The sequence below is a fragment of the Carcharhinus amblyrhynchos genome, chromosome 2, assembly GCF_965287045.1.
Source record: "Carcharhinus amblyrhynchos chromosome 2, sCarAmb.v2.hapA, whole genome shotgun sequence".
In the NCBI taxonomy this organism is placed as follows: domain Eukaryota; kingdom Metazoa; phylum Chordata; class Chondrichthyes; order Carcharhiniformes; family Carcharhinidae; genus Carcharhinus; species Carcharhinus amblyrhynchos.
This window is the reverse complement of record NC_137325.1, coordinates 146757273-146776984: the sequence shown is the minus strand read 5'-3', so window position 1 is coordinate 146776984 and position 19712 is coordinate 146757273. Positions and strand designations below refer to the sequence as shown.

General features: G+C 41.8%; 1 protein-coding gene across 1 annotated transcript in view; it reads left to right on the top strand.

The window, feature by feature from the left end:
* LOC145359345 (TBC1 domain family member 20) overlaps positions 1-14676 on the top strand; it is a 62904-nt gene extending 48228 nt beyond the window's left edge. The window contains exon 8 of the mRNA XM_080213948.1: positions 1901-14676. Within this exon, the coding sequence (XP_080070074.1) occupies positions 1901-2153 (253 nt within the window). The 3' untranslated portion in view covers positions 2154-14676. The remainder of the gene's footprint in view (positions 1-1900) is intronic.
* Positions 14677-19712: the final 5036 nt, after the last annotated feature.

The following is a 19712-nucleotide window of genomic DNA, read 5'->3' as shown; positions in this document are numbered from 1 at the left end:
GTGATGACCAGAACTAGAAACAATACTCCAGTTGTGGCCTCATCAGTGTTTATACAATTCCAACATGATATCCTTTTACATTCTATACTTCGCAATGAAGGAGACCATTCTATATGCCTTGTTTACAACCTTGTCTCCTTGAACTGCTGCCTTTATGGACTTGTGTACTTGTACACCAAGATCTCTCACTTCATCTTTCATTCTTAGTGTATTCCCATTTATTTTGTATTCCCTATAACTGTTTGACCTCCCTAAATGCATTACATTACACTTCCCTATGTTAAAATCCATATGCCACTTTACTGCCCTCTCCAACAACCCATTTTGGAAATCATAGCTACCCTCTAACTATCCACTGCTTGGCCAATGTCATCTGCAGATTTTCCAGTCGTGCCTCCTGCATTCACGTCCAAATCGTTAGTATATAACACAATTCAGGGTCCCAACACACAGCTGCATTTGGACACATCACCTGCACACATCGCAGTGTCCCTCGTTTCCCACATTGTGCAGGAGGGGTATATCACGGGTCTGTGGTTTCCTGCCATGATGTCTCTCTCGATTAAGTTTGTTAATCCCTTTTGAAAAAAAGGTTACATTAACAATGGGCCTTATTTATGTTAGCTAGGAACCATATTTCTTATCAAACACTTCTATTATAATTGTACAGTATTATTCAATATCTTTTTCAGTCCCTACCTCAGTATTAAGCAGTGAACTATTTTAATAGATTGAAAATACTCACCAGGACTTACTAATCAGCTATCTTTGTTGGTCCCATATCGTTCTCTGAACTCCGCTCCTGGAGTGTCCCTTGGAGGTCCTGTTCTGTCTGTTCCCCGAAGATTAGCTCTTGGGATTTTTTACACTGCTAAAGATGCACTGTATGTTGTTATTTTGCCTCATGCGGGCAATGTGGATTAATTTTCTTCTGCCTCTCCCAAGAGTTTTTAACCTACTATTCAAGACTGATCACAAGTTTAGGAAATTCTAGAAAAGCTTACTTTTGATAATGTGGCAAGTGGGACCCAATAAAACTGCATAAATATAATAAACATTATGGTGAGAAGCTGAAAGCAGAATGTTACTTCAACATACACCAAGGAGGTAGATCCATAGGGCATATATTTAAAATTAGTGAAAAGTAATTTGAAACAGGGATCTGAAATTTGAATTTTTTTAATATCACGATAAAAGTGGAAAATGTTAAGGTTATTTAGATTGCAACAAGTTGCAGTGATGTGCAGAGAAAATAGATTCAGTGGACCAAGTAACCTTTTTTCATCCCAGCGTAGTAAAGATAAGTGCAGTATTGATGTTCTGTCAGAGGGAATGCAGTAGTAAGCACGCTATCACATTTACAAACCAAAGACATCTAGTTGTGCATTTCACTGCATCACACTTTCCTTGAACTACACAAATCAAGAACTCAGCTCTTGAGAACACGGCCCAAGAATCTGAATCATAGAATTGTAGAACACAGAAAGGAGGCCATTCAGCCCATTATGGCTGTGCGGTGTTTTAAGAGTGATCCAATTAATTTTACACTCCACATCTTCAAACCCCTGCAACATTTTCCTTTTACAGGTGTTTATCCAATTTAAGTCATTATGGTCTCTGCCTGCTCTCACATCCTTTCAGGCAGTGTATTCCAAATCATTGGAATTTATTGACTATTTAAAAAAAAAGTCCTCATCTCTCATGAAAATTATTTTAAATTTGCATCCTCTGGTTAACAACCCTTCAGCTGCTTTAAATGGCTTACCCTGTCAAAACACCGCATCATTTTACCCTCTGTTAAATCTTCCCTTCACCTTCTCTGTTCAAAAAGGAACAATCCAGCTTCTCAAGTTTTTCTGCTGATCAACTTGTGTTAATTGTTTCCCTTTTTCCTCTGCAGCATCGCCATCAGCACCTTCCAGGACTTCCAAATGGCAACCTCCCAGCAACACCCTGATGCCGTACTTCGCAAACAGTTCAAAGGAAAATCTTGCCTACCACTTGCCAGCACTGAGGCAGCACCAGTGCGGGCCAGCCAACTGGTAAAGATGGCAGTGTGGGGACTGACAGCAACCCTGGGTGCAGCAGCTTTTGCTGTGGTAAACTCAGCAGTGGAATGGGCCCCGGAGTTTATTTTTCAGCTGTTTCCATAACCAGGGACTGAGGCAGAGCCTACCTATGGCCTGCTGAATTGGGAGAGACATCCCTGCTGGAACACAACCATCGAAACAAGGTGCAGTGTGCCAAAAGTCTATGTTAAGGAGCAGTAAATGTAGGCCTTACATTAACCGTTTACAATCTCTGCCAAAATGGGAGGTGCACTTGTGGACCAGTCAAAAACCCTGCCAAGCCCTTTCCCTCCACTTCCTACCCTGCCAATTATGCAGCCAAGGACCACTTAAAGAAATTGAAAACCAGTAAGCATTTATTTTCTTCCATTTGATTGCTTTTATCGATGTAAGACCAATGTCATTGTGAATTCAAAATAAGAGCAAAAAATGCTGGAAAACTCAGCAGGTCTGGCAGCATCTGTGGAGAGAGAAAGCGAGGTAATTTTTGGGTTTGTGTGACTTGTCAGAGTGGAATTGTGAATTCATTCCAGATTAGAGGGAACCTAGTGTCCTTCAGACCTGTGGGGCACTTGGCTGTTACTGTAGAGAGTAAATTGAGAAGTTTTGTATGAGCACATCTACAGAGTCTCTCATGACCAGATACGTGTAAAACTGGACTTTTATCTCAGTAGAAATTAGAAGATGGAGTAAGCTATTTGGGTCTGCGAGCCTGCTTTGCCATTCATTTTGATCATGGTTGATCATCAAATTCAACATCCTGATCCACCCTTCCTCCCATATCTCTTGATCCCTTTAACCCCAAAAGCTGTAGAAACATAGAAGAGCTATAGAGACACAGAGGGGTATGTCCTTGAAGGAGAGGACAGAAGGTTTACATTTTCCAAGCTTGTGACTGTCTTCCCACCCTTTGTTTGAGAGGTTAAACTGAGGACTCATTTGCCCTCTCAGACAGGCATGAAAGATTCCCTGGAGTAGCTGAGTTCCCCTTTACACCCTGGCCAATATTTATCCTTCAATCAATATCGTTAAACTAAATTAACTCAAGGATGTTTATGATGGAGGATTTCACAGGTCAGTGTGGAAGGGAGGTGATAAGGCCCTTGCTTGTTTGAGATGATTATTGTCGAGAAACATTTGCATCACTATCAGCCCAAGCCAGAATTTTGTCCAATTCTTGCTGCATGGACTTCTTTATTATCTGAGGAAATGCAAAGGGGTTTTGAAAAACTTGGGTTTTTTAATGTGCAAAATTATCACAGATTTTCACTGGAAGAAATACAAAACAATAGCTAAGGATTTGCACAGCTAAAAAATTTGGTGGCTCATGGACCGTTTGCCACTTTTCATGGATGGTCAAGACCAGAGTTGATGGAATGTGCATTGGGTCATGGCTTGTGTCTTGGTACCTGGTCTAGTTGTAAATACTTTAAAGAGGGAGGGGGCTGTACAGAGGACATAGTGTTGTAAATAAGCACATTATAGCATAGGGTCGTAGGAGTAGATAGAGGGCAATTTGTTCCCGAAGTCTGCTCTGCCATTGTATTAGATCAGGACTGGTGGGCTCGTCTTTACTCCCGATCCCTTGATATCAGAGTTAAACATTTCAATTGTTACAATATCGCTAGCCTTTTGGATGAGGAAGATCCAGATTTCCATCCCCCTTTTGTGTCGGGGAGAAATGCTTCCGATTTCCCTCCTCTAATTTTAAGATTATGTTCCCTTGGGCAAGGTTTTCCCACCAGAGGAGAAATCTACCTTGTTTCATCCAGTCCCAAAATTTCTCATTTGAAACTTTTTATTTTGTGTTTTGGATAGTTAAAAAAAAAACTTCAATGTTGGTGGCTCAGATAGAACTAAATTTGCTGCCTTTTTTTGTCATTGGCATTGAGGCAATGAATCTTGCTCAGCTTGGGTTAGTGGTGACAATGTATTTAGAAACTGATCTGCTTTTGTTAGTGAAATTGAATGACTGAAAGGCCTTCTGCGCTGTCCATGATGTTTAACATCAAGAACATCTTGGTAATCACACTGGACTGGGCTGCTGGCTGTGGAGGGCACACTATATGAACAGTGTAATCAGTGTCTGTGGCTTTGTTAATTGGAGATACTTCCCTGAGCCAGGAAGAGTTCCTTTATCAGGAGTCTAGAGAAGATGGGATCACATTGAATGTGGCAAGAGAAACAACATTAACTAACATAATCCTTTGTGAGTCACTGAATTCTGTTGAAGTTTAATTGTCCGTCACTAATATCTAATAGGAGTTCTTATTGCTAGAATGTTGCTAACAGCTGATGCTCAATATGTTACCGACCCCAATGATGGACATAGTGATGCTCCCTGATAGGCTCCAGCTGCTTTACAGCTTTGTGCTGCATTTTGTATGTTAGAACAGGAAAAGACTGTTGGTGTCTTCCACCTTTCAGAAAACCACACTTAGGGACGTGATGTGAGTAATCTGAGACATCACGTGATGAAAGTTGTGTGGGAGGTGCAGGTGACTTTGGATCTAGGGTTTCCACCACTAAGGGTTTTCCTCACCTTGTGTCTGCATCTGTTGTAGACTCATGGATAGAGACTGATTGCTACTGATTAATAATTCCATGATTGTTACATCATGTGACTATCAGGATAGCAAGGGGCCATATCATGATCTTGGTCCAGTAATTCCTATGTTCCTGGATTCTTTCTTATCTTTCAATCACTTCTTTCTCCAGAACGATGCCAAATTGTCCCTTTTAACTCATAACATTGCCCCCACTGATGCTATCCAGTGGTGTGCCTGTTGGACCTCCCTCTCTAGGCCCAGTCACTCTAATAATTAACTGGGGCCACTGCTTTTTGACACTGTTGCCAAATTGACATGGATTAACTTGTGTTAACTGTTTGCTTTCTTTGAAGTGTCAGTTAGATCCTTTTGGTGGTCTCTTCTAAGAAACAACTTTAATCTTTCCTGTAATAACTTCCATGAGCCTCCGTCCTCTTGAGAATGGGTTGAATACCAAATAGAATCATAAAATCCGAACAGTGCAGAAGGAGTCTGCACCAATTCTCTGACAGAGCATCCCATCCAGGCCCTGTGCCCATAACCCTATATATTTACCCCGCTAATTCCCCTAACCTATACACCTTGGGACACGACGGTGCAATTTATCATGGCCTAACCTGCACATCTTTGGACTGTGGGAGGAAACTGGAGGAAACCCATGCAGACATGGAGAGAACATGCAAATTCCATATAGCTAACATGGAGGCTGGAATTAAACCGGATCCCTGGTGCTGTGAGGCAACAGTGCTAACCACCGTGTCATCTCTTTAATTAAGTTCCATCTATTCCAAACAAGGCTCCTATTTCCATTTTAGACAAGTACACCTCACCACACTGCCTCAGTGAGGTTCTGTTCCTCACACCGGTAATTCCATGCTTTCTGCGATACTGCTGAGTGCTGAATTATTTGCAGGTCAGCAGTATGGCTCATACCACTAGAAATTTATTGCAATGGAGAAAACAGCTCGCTTAGATTCCAGCCTGTCACTCGCACCTTGATACCTGCTACCACTCAAACCCTTGATTAAATTGCAGACCATGACTGCTCATGGCTATGTAGTATCCTATGTGAAAACTGGAGCCCACAGCAAAGTGTTCCATAACATGAATTCTGGAAATCAGTGTGAATGTAGCTATAATGGAAAGAACCTGAGATTTAAACCACTATCTATGTTGTAAGCTGTACTGGTTAACCAAGGCTGATCTGTTCCTGCAGCTGCTGTGTGCTGCAGGGTTCAGTGAAAGCATAGAGCATATGCCTATTTATATTTTGGGAGTGAGGACGACCTAATACATTGTACAGGCAATCATAATCTCTGCAAAGTAACTATCATTGGGTGCCTTGCACTTTCCCATTCCCATGTCTGGGCATACACTGGGTGTAACTGCCTGATCAACACTGACTGGGTCCTTATTCGTGTTTTAGACTTTAAACACTCTTTCTATCACAGGGAGCCTGTTCTTTGACATCAGTTACTTTACATTGTAAAGTGTGAGGGTCTGTGCTTCTTTGAGACACATCCTTAGGCATTATATAAACATTGTGCCATGCGTTGCAGGCTCTGAAGTCATTAGTTCTTCAGAGTATGGAATCAATCTGATGTATATCGATATACAACAAAGGCAAGCCACTTTAGAATTTCTCTCCTGCACATTTGTGGAAACGTAGACACATACATGTGGAGAGACACATGAAGTGATGTATGCGTAGATGTGGAGGCACGCACATCCATGGAGGCCTTCGTATATGCACAGACACACACTTAGTTTGTGGTTGACAGTAAAGCCAGCAAAATATGAGCAGAATTTAATATACACCACATGGATTCAATCCACCGGTGGAGAAAAGATGGGAAACCTATGTCTTCTCCCTGAGGGTCACCCAGTTCTATTTCAGTACAATTAACTACCTAAGTGGATAGTGTCAGCATTCTCACAGAATTAAGTCCTCAGCAGCGGAGAAATTCTTCCTCCAAAAGATGGTGATAAATTGGAGGCTGGCACCTGATCATAATTCAGTGTGTCCTCATAAGGGATCACCTTGGGTTCCTGGAGACAGCTGAGTGGAGGTAGTGGATGGTTGGGACTTAGCAGGTGAAGGTCAGATGCAAGGGAAGATGTTAGCTTTCAATGGGCATCCTACTTCCTGAGGCCGGGTGCCTTGATTAGGAATGAAAGGCCTGTGAAAGAGGAATCCCTCTGGGGAGACCCCTGGTAAACTTGGCAGCATGAGAGATCGGTGTGAATGTGGGAGAGTTCCTGAGCCAGCAATAAATCCTGGGGGCCTTGGGGATAATACTCTCTAGGTGGCTCAATAATGAGCCTAATGGCCAATGGTCAGATTTCCCCCAAATCAACCATTCCCATTGCTGATTAAGCTTTCCCACTGGTGGGATTGGGCTGTGTAGCCTCCTGTGCAATTATGCTGGCCCACCCCCAATCTAGTCCATTTCTGAGACTCCATTAAATCCCAGCCCATCAAACTCATTCATCAGTAACTGAATTACAACTAAAATCCCATCATCCAATCACAGCCCTGTAACATAAGAATCTAGAAGCAGCAGTAGGCCATTCAGCCCTTCGAGCCTGCTACACCATTCATTTTGATCATGGCTGATCATCAAATTCAATATCCTGGTTCCCTCTTTTCCTCCATATCACTTGATCCCTTTAGCCCCTAGGGCTACATCTAATTTCTTGAAATCTCGCAACGTTTTGGCCTTTGAGACTTTCCAGCATTTGTTTTGGTCCATTTGATCACCTTTATCAGGCAGCTATATCTGAACCAAAAAACACCTCTCTCTACCAAGAAAATAACATTGCTAGCCCCGAGAGGTGCCCGCCAGTAAACAATGACCCTTTTTATGTGTTTCCTAAATTTGAATCAATGTTTAATCTTATGTGGTATATGCAATACTTTGCTGTCTATTTATGTGTGCCTCTAATATTCAAGCCCAGTTTACTGTCAGAGTCCTGTTAATCCTTTACTAGCTCAAGTACCCAGACATCTAGCATACCTATCGTGCATGTATCAGTGCCGTTCACTGCCACATAACTGAAAGCAGCAGTCTTCATGGTAATTCTGAGGTTATCTGGTGAGTGGAGAGCGACACTTACAAAGCTAAGGTCGAGAGATTTTTGTTGAGCAGGGATATCGAGACATAGGGATTAAAGATGTGTAATTGCAGTTGAAGTACAGATCAGGAGTGATCTGATTGAATTGTGGTGCAAGAATATGGGGCTGAATGCCTCTGCGAGTCATAGAATAATACAGTGCAGAAAAGGCCCTTTGGTCCATCGAGGGTAGCAGTTGAAGGGTCTTTTTCTGGCTGGAGGTCTGTGACCAATGATGTTCTGCAGGGCTTTGTACTGGGACCTCTGTTATTTGTGACATATTTTAATGATTTAGAAGAGGGTGTAACTTGTGTTATCAGCAAGTTTGCGGATGACACGAAGCTGGCTGGACTTGCGGATAGCTATGAACATTGTCAAACAATACAGCAGGATATAGATAGGCTGGAAAATTGGGCGGAGAAATGGCAGATGGAATTTAATCCAGATAAATGCGAGGTGATGCATTTTGGAAGAACTAATGTAGGGGGGAGCTATACAATAAATGGCAGGGCCATCAAGAGTATAGACACACAGAGGGACCTAGGTGTGCAAGTCCACAAATCCTTGAAGGTGGCAGCACAGGTGGAGAAGGTGGTGAAGAAGGCATATGGTATGCTTGCCTTTATAGGACGGGGTATAGAGTATAAAAGCTGGAGTCTGATGTTGCAGCTGTATAGAACACTGGTTAGGCCACATTTGGAGTACTACGTCTAGTTCTGGTCGCTGCACTACCAGAACGATGTGGAGGCTTTAGAGAGAGTGCAGAGGAGGTTTACCAGGATGTTGCCTCGTATGGAGGGTCTTAGCTATGAGAAGAGGTTGGGTAGACTGGGGTTGTTCTCCCTGGAAAGAAGGAGAATGAGGGGAGACCTAATAGAGGTGTACAAAATTATGAAGGGTATAGATAGAGTGAATAGTGGGAAGCTTTGTCCCAGGTCGGAGGTGACGATCACGAGGGGTCACAGGCTCACGGTGAGAGGGGCGAGGTATAACTTCGATATCAGAGGGACTTTTTTTACACAGAGGGTGGTGGGGGCCTGGAATGCGCTGCCAAGTAGGGTGGTGGAGGCAGACACACTTGCATCATTTAAGAATTACTTGGATAGTCACATGAGCAGCCTGGGAAAGGAGGGATACAAACGAATGGCCTAGTTGGACCAGTGCACGGCACAGGCTTGGAGGGCCAAAGGGCCTGTTTCCTGTGCTGTACTGTTCTTTGTTCTTTGAGTCTGCACCGACAAATCTATCACTATGGTCATGCTAATCCCATTCTCCAGTACATGACCCATATCCTTGAATGTTATGATATTTCAAGTGCTCATCCAATTTTTTTAAAAAGATTGTAAGGTTTCCAGCCTCCACTATTTTCCCAGGCAGTGCATTCCAGATTCTCACCACCTTCTGAATGAAAACATTTTTTTTCTCAAATTTTCTCTGAATCTTCTGCCCCTCAGTCTAAAACTGTGCCCCTCGTGATTAACCCCTCAACCAAGGGGAACAGCTGCTCCCTGCTGGCCCTGCCCATACCCCTTATGATCTTATACCACTCAATCATGTCTCCCTCAGCCTTCTCTGCTCTACAGAAAGCAATCCAAGCCTATCTAGAATCTCCTTGTAGCTCAAATGCTCCATCCCAGGCAACATTCTAGTCAACCTCTAATGAACCTTTTCCAGTGTCTTTATCTGTGGATCATTTGGTAGCACCAAACACCAAATACCTTCAGTATCGTGATTGTGTGTTGATGTTCACTCTAGAGACTTGAGCACAAACTTGGGCTGACAATCCAGTGTAGGAGGTTCTGTTTCTCAGATGGAATGTTAAATCTGGCTTCTGTCTGCGGTCTCACATGGACATAAAAAATATTGTGACACCATTTTGAAAATGAGCAGGAAATTTATCCCTGGCTTCCTGGCCAAAATTTAACCCCCTCCCACCATCACTAAAACAGACACTGGCCATTATCTGATTTGCTCTTTGTAGGAGTTTTCTGCCTTGTGTCTCACATTACAATATTAAGTATCACTGGTTGTAAAGTACTTTGGGATGTCTGAAGGTCATAAAAGGTGTTGTACGAATGCTAGCTCTTTGTCAGATATTTGCCACCCTAGGCAAACCTTCAGAACTCAACGGCCTCTTTGCCACCATACTTTTCACTGTATCCCAATACATGTGAAATTAATAAATCAAATCAAAAACTCAAGGTAAACCAAGAACTTTGGTTGAAAACACAGAACTAGCATTACCAATTTGTCATGCGTGCTGAGTAGACAAACAAACAATAAGGAAAAGTTCCAAATTAACTTTTGTTCATTCTTATCACACAATGGCTCAAATACCAGAAATTTGGACTTTGGGAGGGACACTGATGTACTAAACAATGATGAGATTTACAGTCTCTACATTGCATGGGGGATGTTCAAGTGTACGATTAACAAGCAGGAAGCAGATCAAGTTAGAACTGATGTGATGAGGAAATGTTCAAGACACTCGAATCGCTCTGGCAACAATTTTTCACTCTTCATCTTCTTTTCCTTCACAATACTAAAGAAATTGTGTTGCTAAATGCCTCAATCCACTAAGAAGTTCCTATCATTGCTGTTGAACAAGCAAGTGGCTATTACTCCTGTGTTATCTGAAACTACCCAAAATGTTCATCTGTGATTTCTTTTATTTCTGCAGTCTCACATAACGAACATTATCTGGCTATTTCAAAATATTTGCAACCCTAAAAATCAATTTCTTTGACTGTGATGAGTTCCGAATTGTAATTCAAAGCTATTGATTCTGTGGTCAGTTCTTTCCCCTCCCAGTAAAGAATCCGCTTTTGCTTATTTTCATATTTGTCTTAATCTCACTAATACAACATTGTGCCAAGATATCCAACCCCTTTGTGATCATGTGGAACAAAATATCCAAATTGGAAATCAACAGTTGTACTAGTGCAAGTTATATGTTTCAAAAAAAAACCCCTGAAATATTTGTCACCTACGAAGTACACTCTAGCCTGACTAGATATTTGTTGATGTTGGAATAACAAAGGATCTAGAATGTCCATTAAGAAAAATGTTATGCTGCATTATTGTTTTTTTTATTCATTTGTGGGACATGGGTGTTGCTGACTGGGCCAGCATTTATTGTCCATCCCTAGTTGTCCTTAAAACTGAGTGCTTGCTAAGCTGTTTCAGAGAGGAGTTGAGAGTCAAGCACATTGACTCTCACGTTGCTGGGGCTCTGAACTCACATGTAGGATGGCAGATTTCATTCCCTAAGGGGAACCAGATGGGTTTTTCCAACAATCAACAATGGTTTCATAGTTGTCAGGCAGGTTATTCATTCTAAATTTTCTTATTGAATTCAAATTCCACCAGCTGCCATGGTGGAATTCGAACTCGGGTCCCCAGAATATTAACTGAGTATCTGGATTAATAGTCTAGCGATAATACCACTAGGCCATTGCCTCCCCTCCTCTCATCTTTCAGCAAATGAAGATGTACCGGCAGCAGTGCACACCACATCTTACATTATTACTCAAAGCGTTAAATCTGTTTCTCTCTCCACAGATCCTGCCAGACCAACTAAGATTTTCCAGCATTTTTGGTTTTTATTTCAGATTTCCAGCATCCAATTTTGCTTTTATTATTACAAATTTTAGATGAGTGGTTAAGCTAGATTATGGCGCAGAGGGCTTATTGCTATTTAATAGGAGATTTCAAAATGTTGTATCAGACTTGCCAAGTTTCATCAGCTCTGCACTAAGATGATAACCACATGCAATTAAAAAGCTACCTTTAATGTTAGAATTTAAAAATGATTGCTGTTCAGTTACTAGACTTTGATTCCTTGTCAAAAACTTAATTTAAAATATTTGCTCTACATTTCTGTATGTGTTACCAAATGTAGTAGCGTCTGCTTCTATTGTGCTAATTTGTCCCAACTCCCTCCCCACCCCCCCACCCCACTCCACACCTGCGAGCACACACCACATTTTGGGACAGAAATAAAACACAAACTGTTGAATGAGTTTTATCAACAGAGACTCTTAAAAAGCCAATGCAGGATCGTTTTAATCTTTATTTATCAGGGTATTGTATGCAGTCTGCATTATGTTAACTGCATATTGAGCATTACTAATTTAAAAAAAGATACCATAGTTTACACCTTGTTAAGGGATATGCATTAGTACATTGTCGCAATGACCACACTAGGTGGCCCAACCAGTGCCACAAGTCATTTTAAAAAGCTATTAAGACAGTGATCAAGATAAAATGTTACCACTGTTTCTAAAAGGAAAACACAGCTGGAGTAATGGATACAATCCATACCTTTCAGTGCAAAAAACCTCATCTGGTGGGAAGTGGAAACTATTTGCTGTGTCTCAATACAAATCCAGCCAGCATTTGGTTGTTTTTTTGTTTAAAAGCCAGACTTTTTTTTTGCTGTCCTTTCATACATACAGTCCTTGGCACCCACCTAGTTCACCTAATGGACACAATGGTCCTGCTCTCTAATTGTCCAGGAGGGGCTCAGGATCTGTGCTGAGATTTTAATGTTCTCTGGGTACTATCTTCACTCGCAAGGCTGGCATTTCGAGCTTATGGTGGACCTTCTCCTTAAACGTTTGCAGTTTTTATGATGAAGGCGCCCTCCTGTGCTGTTAAGTCAGGAGTTCTAGGATATTGACCCACTGCTGGCGAAGGAATGATGATATCTGCCCAAGTCGGGCAACGGGCACAAGAAATAGGAGCAGGAGTAGACCACTTGTCGCATTGAACCTGCTCTGTCATTTAATGCCATCATGGCTGACCTTGGGCTTCCACTCCATTTTCTCACCCAGGGTGGCACGGTAGCACAGTGGTTAGCACTGCTGCTTCACAGCTCCAGGGTCCTGGGTTCAATTCCCGGCCCGGGTCACTGTTGTGTGGAGTTTGCACATTCTCCTCGTGTCTGTGTGGGTTTCCTCCGGGTACTCCGGTTTCCTCCCACAGTCCAAAGATGTGCGGGTTAGGTTGTTTGGCCATGCTAAGAAATTGCCCCTTAGTGTCAAGAGGTGCGTAGGTTAAAGGGATTAGTGGGTATAATATGTAAGGATATGGGGGTAGGGCCTGGGTAGGATTGTGTTCATTGCAGACTCGATGGGCCGAAGGGCCTCTTTCTGCACTGTAGGGTTCTATGGTATTCTATGGTATCTCTTCATTCCCCGAGACCAGAATCTGTACCAGCCTTAAGAATATTCAGCATTCCACAACCCTCTGGGGAAGAGAATTCCAAAGATTCATACCTCTGAGTGATGACATTTCTCCTCATCTCAGTCCTTAATGATCGTCCTCTTATCCTGAGACCATATCCCATGTTTTAGTTCCCTGACCAGTGGAAACAGTGGAATTTTCCAAACGTTCCCGCCAGCAGAATTTTCCAGTGAATGGAGGTTTGGCTTGCAGCCTAATTCTCCAACAGTGGAGTGTGGCGTGAATGGGTGGCAAAATCACACCCAATCCCTTGGTGCTCACCCTATCAAACCCCTCTCAGAATTTTGTAGGTTTTTATGAAATTGCCTCTCATTCTTCCAAACTCCAGAGAAAATAGACCCAATTTACTCAGCCTGTCGCCAAAAGACAACCCCCTCATCTCCGGGAACAATCTAGTGAACATTTGCTCCAACCACCACCAATGCAAATGTATTCTTTCTTAAATATGGAGAGCAGAACTTCACACAATATCCCAGTTGTGGTGTCACCAAAACCCTATACAACCCGAGCAAGACTTCTTTATTCCTGTACTCCAATCCCCTTGCAATAAAGGTCTAACATGCCATTTGCCTTCCTAATTACTTGCTGCATCTGTATACTAATTTCTGTGTTCCTTCAAAAGAGAGTGTCACAAGACGGATTTGAAGGTGATAGTGTTTCATGCATTTGCTGCCCTTGTCTTCCTAGATTTGCGGGTTTAGGAATTGCTGCAGTGCACTTTGTGTATGGTACACATTTCAGTTACTCCACTGGTGGTGTATGTTTAAGCAACGGTTCATTGATCTTGGCTAGGGTGGCAATAGGGATTCTATTAATGACCAGACTGAGAGTTATGGGGAGAAAATTCAGCCAAAATCCAATCACTCCTTTCCTCCACCATTTGGATAGTGTGTACACAGATGTTGGGTGAAATTGAGATGGTTGATACTTACCCTCCAGACTCTCTTGCACATCATAGCTGCCTGGGTGAAACATTAGTGAGTAACAATCGCACACGGGGCCAAAAGATAGTGGCTGTGAGAAGTGGAGTGAATTGACAAGGAGGAGAAAAGCATCCCCACATCTCTGCTGTGTTGCACACATGATGATCTATGTAGAATCACATTGCTGCTGTCTATCTGGAGGCCCTTCTGCAGACTGAGAACATTTGTTTAAATTGAGCTGATGTTTTTAAGATACATTTGACAATTGCCCTTCACCCCTCATGGAATGCCTCTGTTGCCAATCAGATGTAGCTCTAAGAATGTTGATGAAAACCTACCAGTTCGGTTCCAAGGTCACTGGATATGTTCAGGCCACATCTGCATTTGGTAATCAGGCCTGTCTCTCCCTCTGATGCATTAGAGACCCTTCAAGAACTGGCTTTTTATTCCTTGTTGCTGCTGTGAACAGTTCTAACTAACTGCTGGAGTGTTTTTGTGAAATTTCTGTACCAAGGATGTGATATGATGGTAGGTTTAAGTTCACTGGCTGGACAGTGTCCTCCCTGCCATCTCTCATCAGACCATTGGTGATTGGATTTATAGCAAATTGTGGAGATGTAAACACATTGAGAGCCATTGTTAATTTATTTGTACATATGTATGTTAAAACCTGATGAAATTTGCTTCTTAAGCTTGCGGAGTTGGAGGCAATAGGGAGTCTGAAATGTGCAATAAAATTACTCCATTGTGTTCCATCTAGCATTCAAATTCTTCAATAAACAGAACCAGAAGCTACATCTCAAAATGTTTGATTTATTAATAAGAAACCTTTACCTTGTTTCCCTGCAGGATTCTGTGTTAAATGGTGAGTGTAAAGATTTGAACCTTTCAGATAACAGGTAAAACTGAGGATCCCAAACTGTCCTGTCAGGTAGACTTTGTTTCCTCCCTATAACTCCTTACCTTGCTCTCTTGCTCTAAGATACACCTTTAAACTTTAATCTAATATCTCCTTAAGTGCCTTGGTGTCATACTGTGTTTTTTTAATGACCTTGTGATGCACCTTAGCATGTTTATTACCCGAAAGGCACTAAATAGAAGCTAATTGTTGTGTCCTGGAGATTAATTATCCCTCAACCCACCATCACATAGCACAACGTTATTATAATGATCAGATTTTTTTTTCCAAGTTAACCATCCTTCTAAAAAAGTTTGGAGAAAGGTTTGGGTTTTAAGGTTTTACCGAAGGGAAGGAGTGGGTTATGGTGAGGTTTCCACAGGGGAGGATCTTGTGGGACGGCAGTAGTATTACAGGCATGTGGCTTTGGCTTACTGAGGTTGACCTGGAAAAAGGTAAGACTTGGCAAGAACTGGATATTGTACAGAGTCAATTCCAGTTGAAGGAGGCGAAGTGGCCAAGTGGATTGAACCATAGAATGCCTACAGTGCAGAAGAGACCATTCAGTCCATCAAGTCTGCACTGACTCTGACAAACACAGGGCTTACCACTGCCCCACCATGCTGCACACTGAAGCAGTTAAAACATGTTCTAAACTAATATGATGGGGGGGCGGGGAGGTGGTTGGGAATCTTTGCAAGGATTCAGAGCAGGGGGAGTTAAGAACAAGAGGAAAAGACAGAAAAATAAGGAAACAGGTGGGCAGAGAAAGAGTCAGATAAGGACCGAGTTTAAAAAAAAGTAGGAAAGGGAAAAGAAACGTTAAAAGTTCTCACCCTAAGGTTTTGTACCTGAATGCTCAGAGCATGTGCAACAAAATGGATGAATCAGTTGCACAGATAGATGTAAAGGGGGTAATAAATAGTTGATATTTAAGAGACATGACTCCAAAGTGAGTAAAGATGGGAACTATACATTGAGGGCTGTTCAGTGTTTAGAAAGGACAGAGAAAGTAAAAGATGGTGGAGTAGCATTGTTAATCAAATATAATATTGATAGGATATTGAAAAAAGATATTAACATAGATGATATTGAATCTGTACGGGTCAAGTTAAGAATCAACAAGAGGCAAAAAACATTGATGGGGCTGGTATACAAACCACCAAATTAATTGTAATGTTGGGAAAAACATTAGACAGAAAATCAGAGATGGATGTATTAAAGGAACATCTGTGTGATTATGGGTGACTTTAATCTGCAAATAGATTGGGAGAGTCAAATTAGCCACAGTACAATAGAGGAGGAATTTCTGGAGTGCGTACAGGACAGTTTTCTGGAGCACTACTTTGAGGAATCAACAAGGGAACAGGCATTTTGACTGGCTGTTGCGCATTGAGAAAGGATTAGTTGGCATCTAGTTGTGAAAAAACCCTTGGGGGTGAGTGACCACAATATGGTAGAAGTTTGTCAATGTGAATCGTGATGTTGTTGATTCTGAGACCAGGGTCCTGAATCTCAAAGGTAACTATGATGGTATGAGATATGAATTGGCCATGATGGACTGGGAGACAACTGAAACGAAGGACAGTGGTCAGACAATGGCAGGCATTTAAAGAATAAATAGGTGAACTCCAGAAGTTTTATATTCCTGTTTGGTGCAAGAGTGGTAAAGGAATTGTGGCCAAATCATGCCTTTCATGGGAAACTAGAGATAGTATGAGATTCGAGGAAGAAGTAAATAAATTGGCAAGAAGAAACAATCAGCCTGAAGATTGGGAGTAATTTAAAATTCAGCAAAGGAGGACCCAGGATTGATTAAGAAGGTAAAAATCGAGTATGAAAGTAAGCTATTGGGGAACATAAAGACTGACTAAAAGTTTCTATAGGTATGTAAAGAGAAAAAGATTGACAAAAATGAATGTAGGCCTCTTCCAGTCAAAAATGGGAGAATTCATAATGGGGAATAAAGAAATGGTCGATGAATTAAATTTGTACTTTGCTTCAATCTTTACAAAAGAAGACATGAAAAATGTACTAGAATTGCTCAGAGAAACATGTTATAGTGAGGAGCTGAAGGAAATCAGCATTAGTAGAGAAATGGTCTCGAGTAAATTGTTGGGATTGCAGGTGGATAAATCTCCAGGTCTTGATAATCTTCATCCCAGTGTACCGAAGGAAGTGGTCCTGGAAATAGTAGATCCATTGGTAGTCATTTTCCAAAATTCTTATGACTCTGGACTTGTGCCCACAGATTAGAGGGTAGCTAATGTAAGCCCGATATTCAGAAAGGAAAGTTATAGAGTCATAGAGGTTTACAGCATGGAAACAGGCCCTTCAGCCCAACTTGTCCATGCCGCCCTTTCTTTTAAAACCCATATGCTAATCCCAATTGCCCACGTTTGACCCATATCCCCCTCGACCCATCATATCCATGTAAGTATCTAAATGCTTTTTAAAAGATAAAATTATACCTGTCTCTACTACTACCTCTGGCAGCGTGTTCTAGACACTCACCACCCTCTATATGAATAAATCGCCCCTCTGGACACTTTTGTATCTCTTCCCCTCTCACCTTAAACCTATGCCCTCTAGTTTTAGACTCCCCTATCTTTGGGAAAAGATATTGACTATCTACCTTGTCTATGTACCTCATTATTTTATAGACCTCTATAAGATTGCCCCTCAGCCTCTTATGCTGCAGAGAAAAAAATCCCAGTCTGTTCAGCCTCTCCTTATAACTCAATCCATCAAGTCCCAGTAGCATCCTAGTAAATCTTTTCTGCACCGTTTCTATTTTAATAGTATCCTTTCTATAATAGGGTGACCAGAATTGCACACAGTATTCCATGTGTGGCTTACCAGTGTTGTACAACTTCAAGACATCCCAACTGCTATATTCAGTGTTCCGACTGATGAAACCAAGCATGCTGAATGCCTTCTTCACCATTCTGTCGACTTGTGACTCCGCTTCCAAGAAGCTGTGAATATAGCTTCTCTTTGTTCTGTAACTCTTCCCAACGCCCTACCATTAGTTGAATAAATCCGGCCCTCGTTCAGTCTACCAGATTGCATCACTTTGCGTTTGTCTAAATTAAACTCCATCTGCCATTTGTCAGCCCACTGGTCCAATTGATTAAGATCCCGTTGCAATCGGAGATAACTTTCTTCGCTGTCCTCTATGCCACCAATCTTGGTGTCATCTGCAAACTTACTAACCATGCCCCCTATGTTCTCATCCAAATCATTAATATAAATGACAAATAACAGAGGGCCCAGCACTGACCCCTGAGGCACATCACTGGTCACAGACCTCCAATTTGAAAAACAATTCTCTACAACCACCCTCTGGCTTCTGTCAAGCCAATTTTGTATCCATTTAGATACCTCATCCTGGGTCCCATGAGATTTAACTTTATGCAACAATCTACCATGTGGTACCTTGTCAAAGACCATGCTAAAGTCCATGTAGACAACAGCAACTGCACTGCCCTCATCTACCTTCTTGGTTACCCCTTCAGAAAACTCAATAAATTTGTGTGACATGATTTTCCACTCACAAAGCTATGCTGACTGTCCCTAATTAGCTCTTGCATCTCTAAATGCCTATAGATCCTGTCTCTCAAAATACCTTCCAACAATTTACCCACCACAGATGTGAGGGAGAGAGAAAACATGGAACTGAGCTTAACATCGGTACTAGGAAGTTGCTAGAGTCCATTACAAAGGATTTCATAACTCAGCATTTGGAAGGCAGTGATATAATCAGACAAAGTCAGCATGGATTTACAAAAGGGAAATCATGCTTGATGAATCTATTGGAATTTTTTGAGGATATAAAGAGAGTTGACCGAGGAGTACCAGTGGATGTGGTTTATTTAGACTTTCAGAAGGCTTTCAACAATGTCTCACATAACAGACTATAATGTAAAGTTATGGCGCAGAGGATTGCAGATAATGTCTTGAGATGGATAGAAAACTGGTTAGCAAATAGGAAGCAAGGAGTTGGCATAAATGGGGCTTTTTCTGATTGGCAGGCAGTGACTAGTGGGGTTCCGCAGGGATCTGTGATAGAACTCCAACTGTTCACAGTATATATTGATTTGAAAGAGGGAACTGAATGTATTATCTCCAAATTTGCATATGATACGAAGTTGGGTGGGAGGGTGCACTGTGAGGAGGATGCAAAGATGCTTCAGCATGATTTGGACAGGCTGAGTGTGTGTGCATCTGTAAGGCAGATGCAGTATAATGTGGATAAATGTGAGGTTATCCACTTTGGTAGCAATAATAGGAAGACAGATTATTACTTGAATGGATGTAAGTTGAGAGAGATAGATACTCAGTGAGATCTTGGTGTCCTTATGCATCAGTCTCTGAAAGTAAGCTTGCAGGTACAGCAGACAGTAAAGAAGGCAAATGTTATGTTGGCCTTCATAGTGAGAGGATTTAAGTATAGGGATAGAGATGTTTTGCTGCAACTCTACAGGGCTTTGGTGAGGCCTCGCCTGGAGTATTGTGTGCAGTTTTGGTGTTCTTATGAGAAAGAATGTCCTTACTATAGAGGGAATACAGCGAAGGTTTACCAGACTGATTCCTGGAATCGCAGGTCTGTCACATGAGGAGGGACTGAGTCAGTTAGGATTATATTCACTGGAGTTTAGAAGAGTTAGAGGGGATCTCATAGAAACTTATAAAATTCTAACAGGGTTAGACAAAATAGATTCAGAAAGAATGTTCCCAGTGGTGGGGGAGTCCAGAACTAGGGGTCATAGTTTGAGGATAAGGGGTAAACCTTTCAGAACTGAGGCATGGAGAAATTTCTTCATCCAGAGGATGGTGAATGTGTGGAATTCACTACTGCAGTGTGTAGTTGAGGTCAAAATGTTGTGTGATCACAAGCAGGAAGTAGATA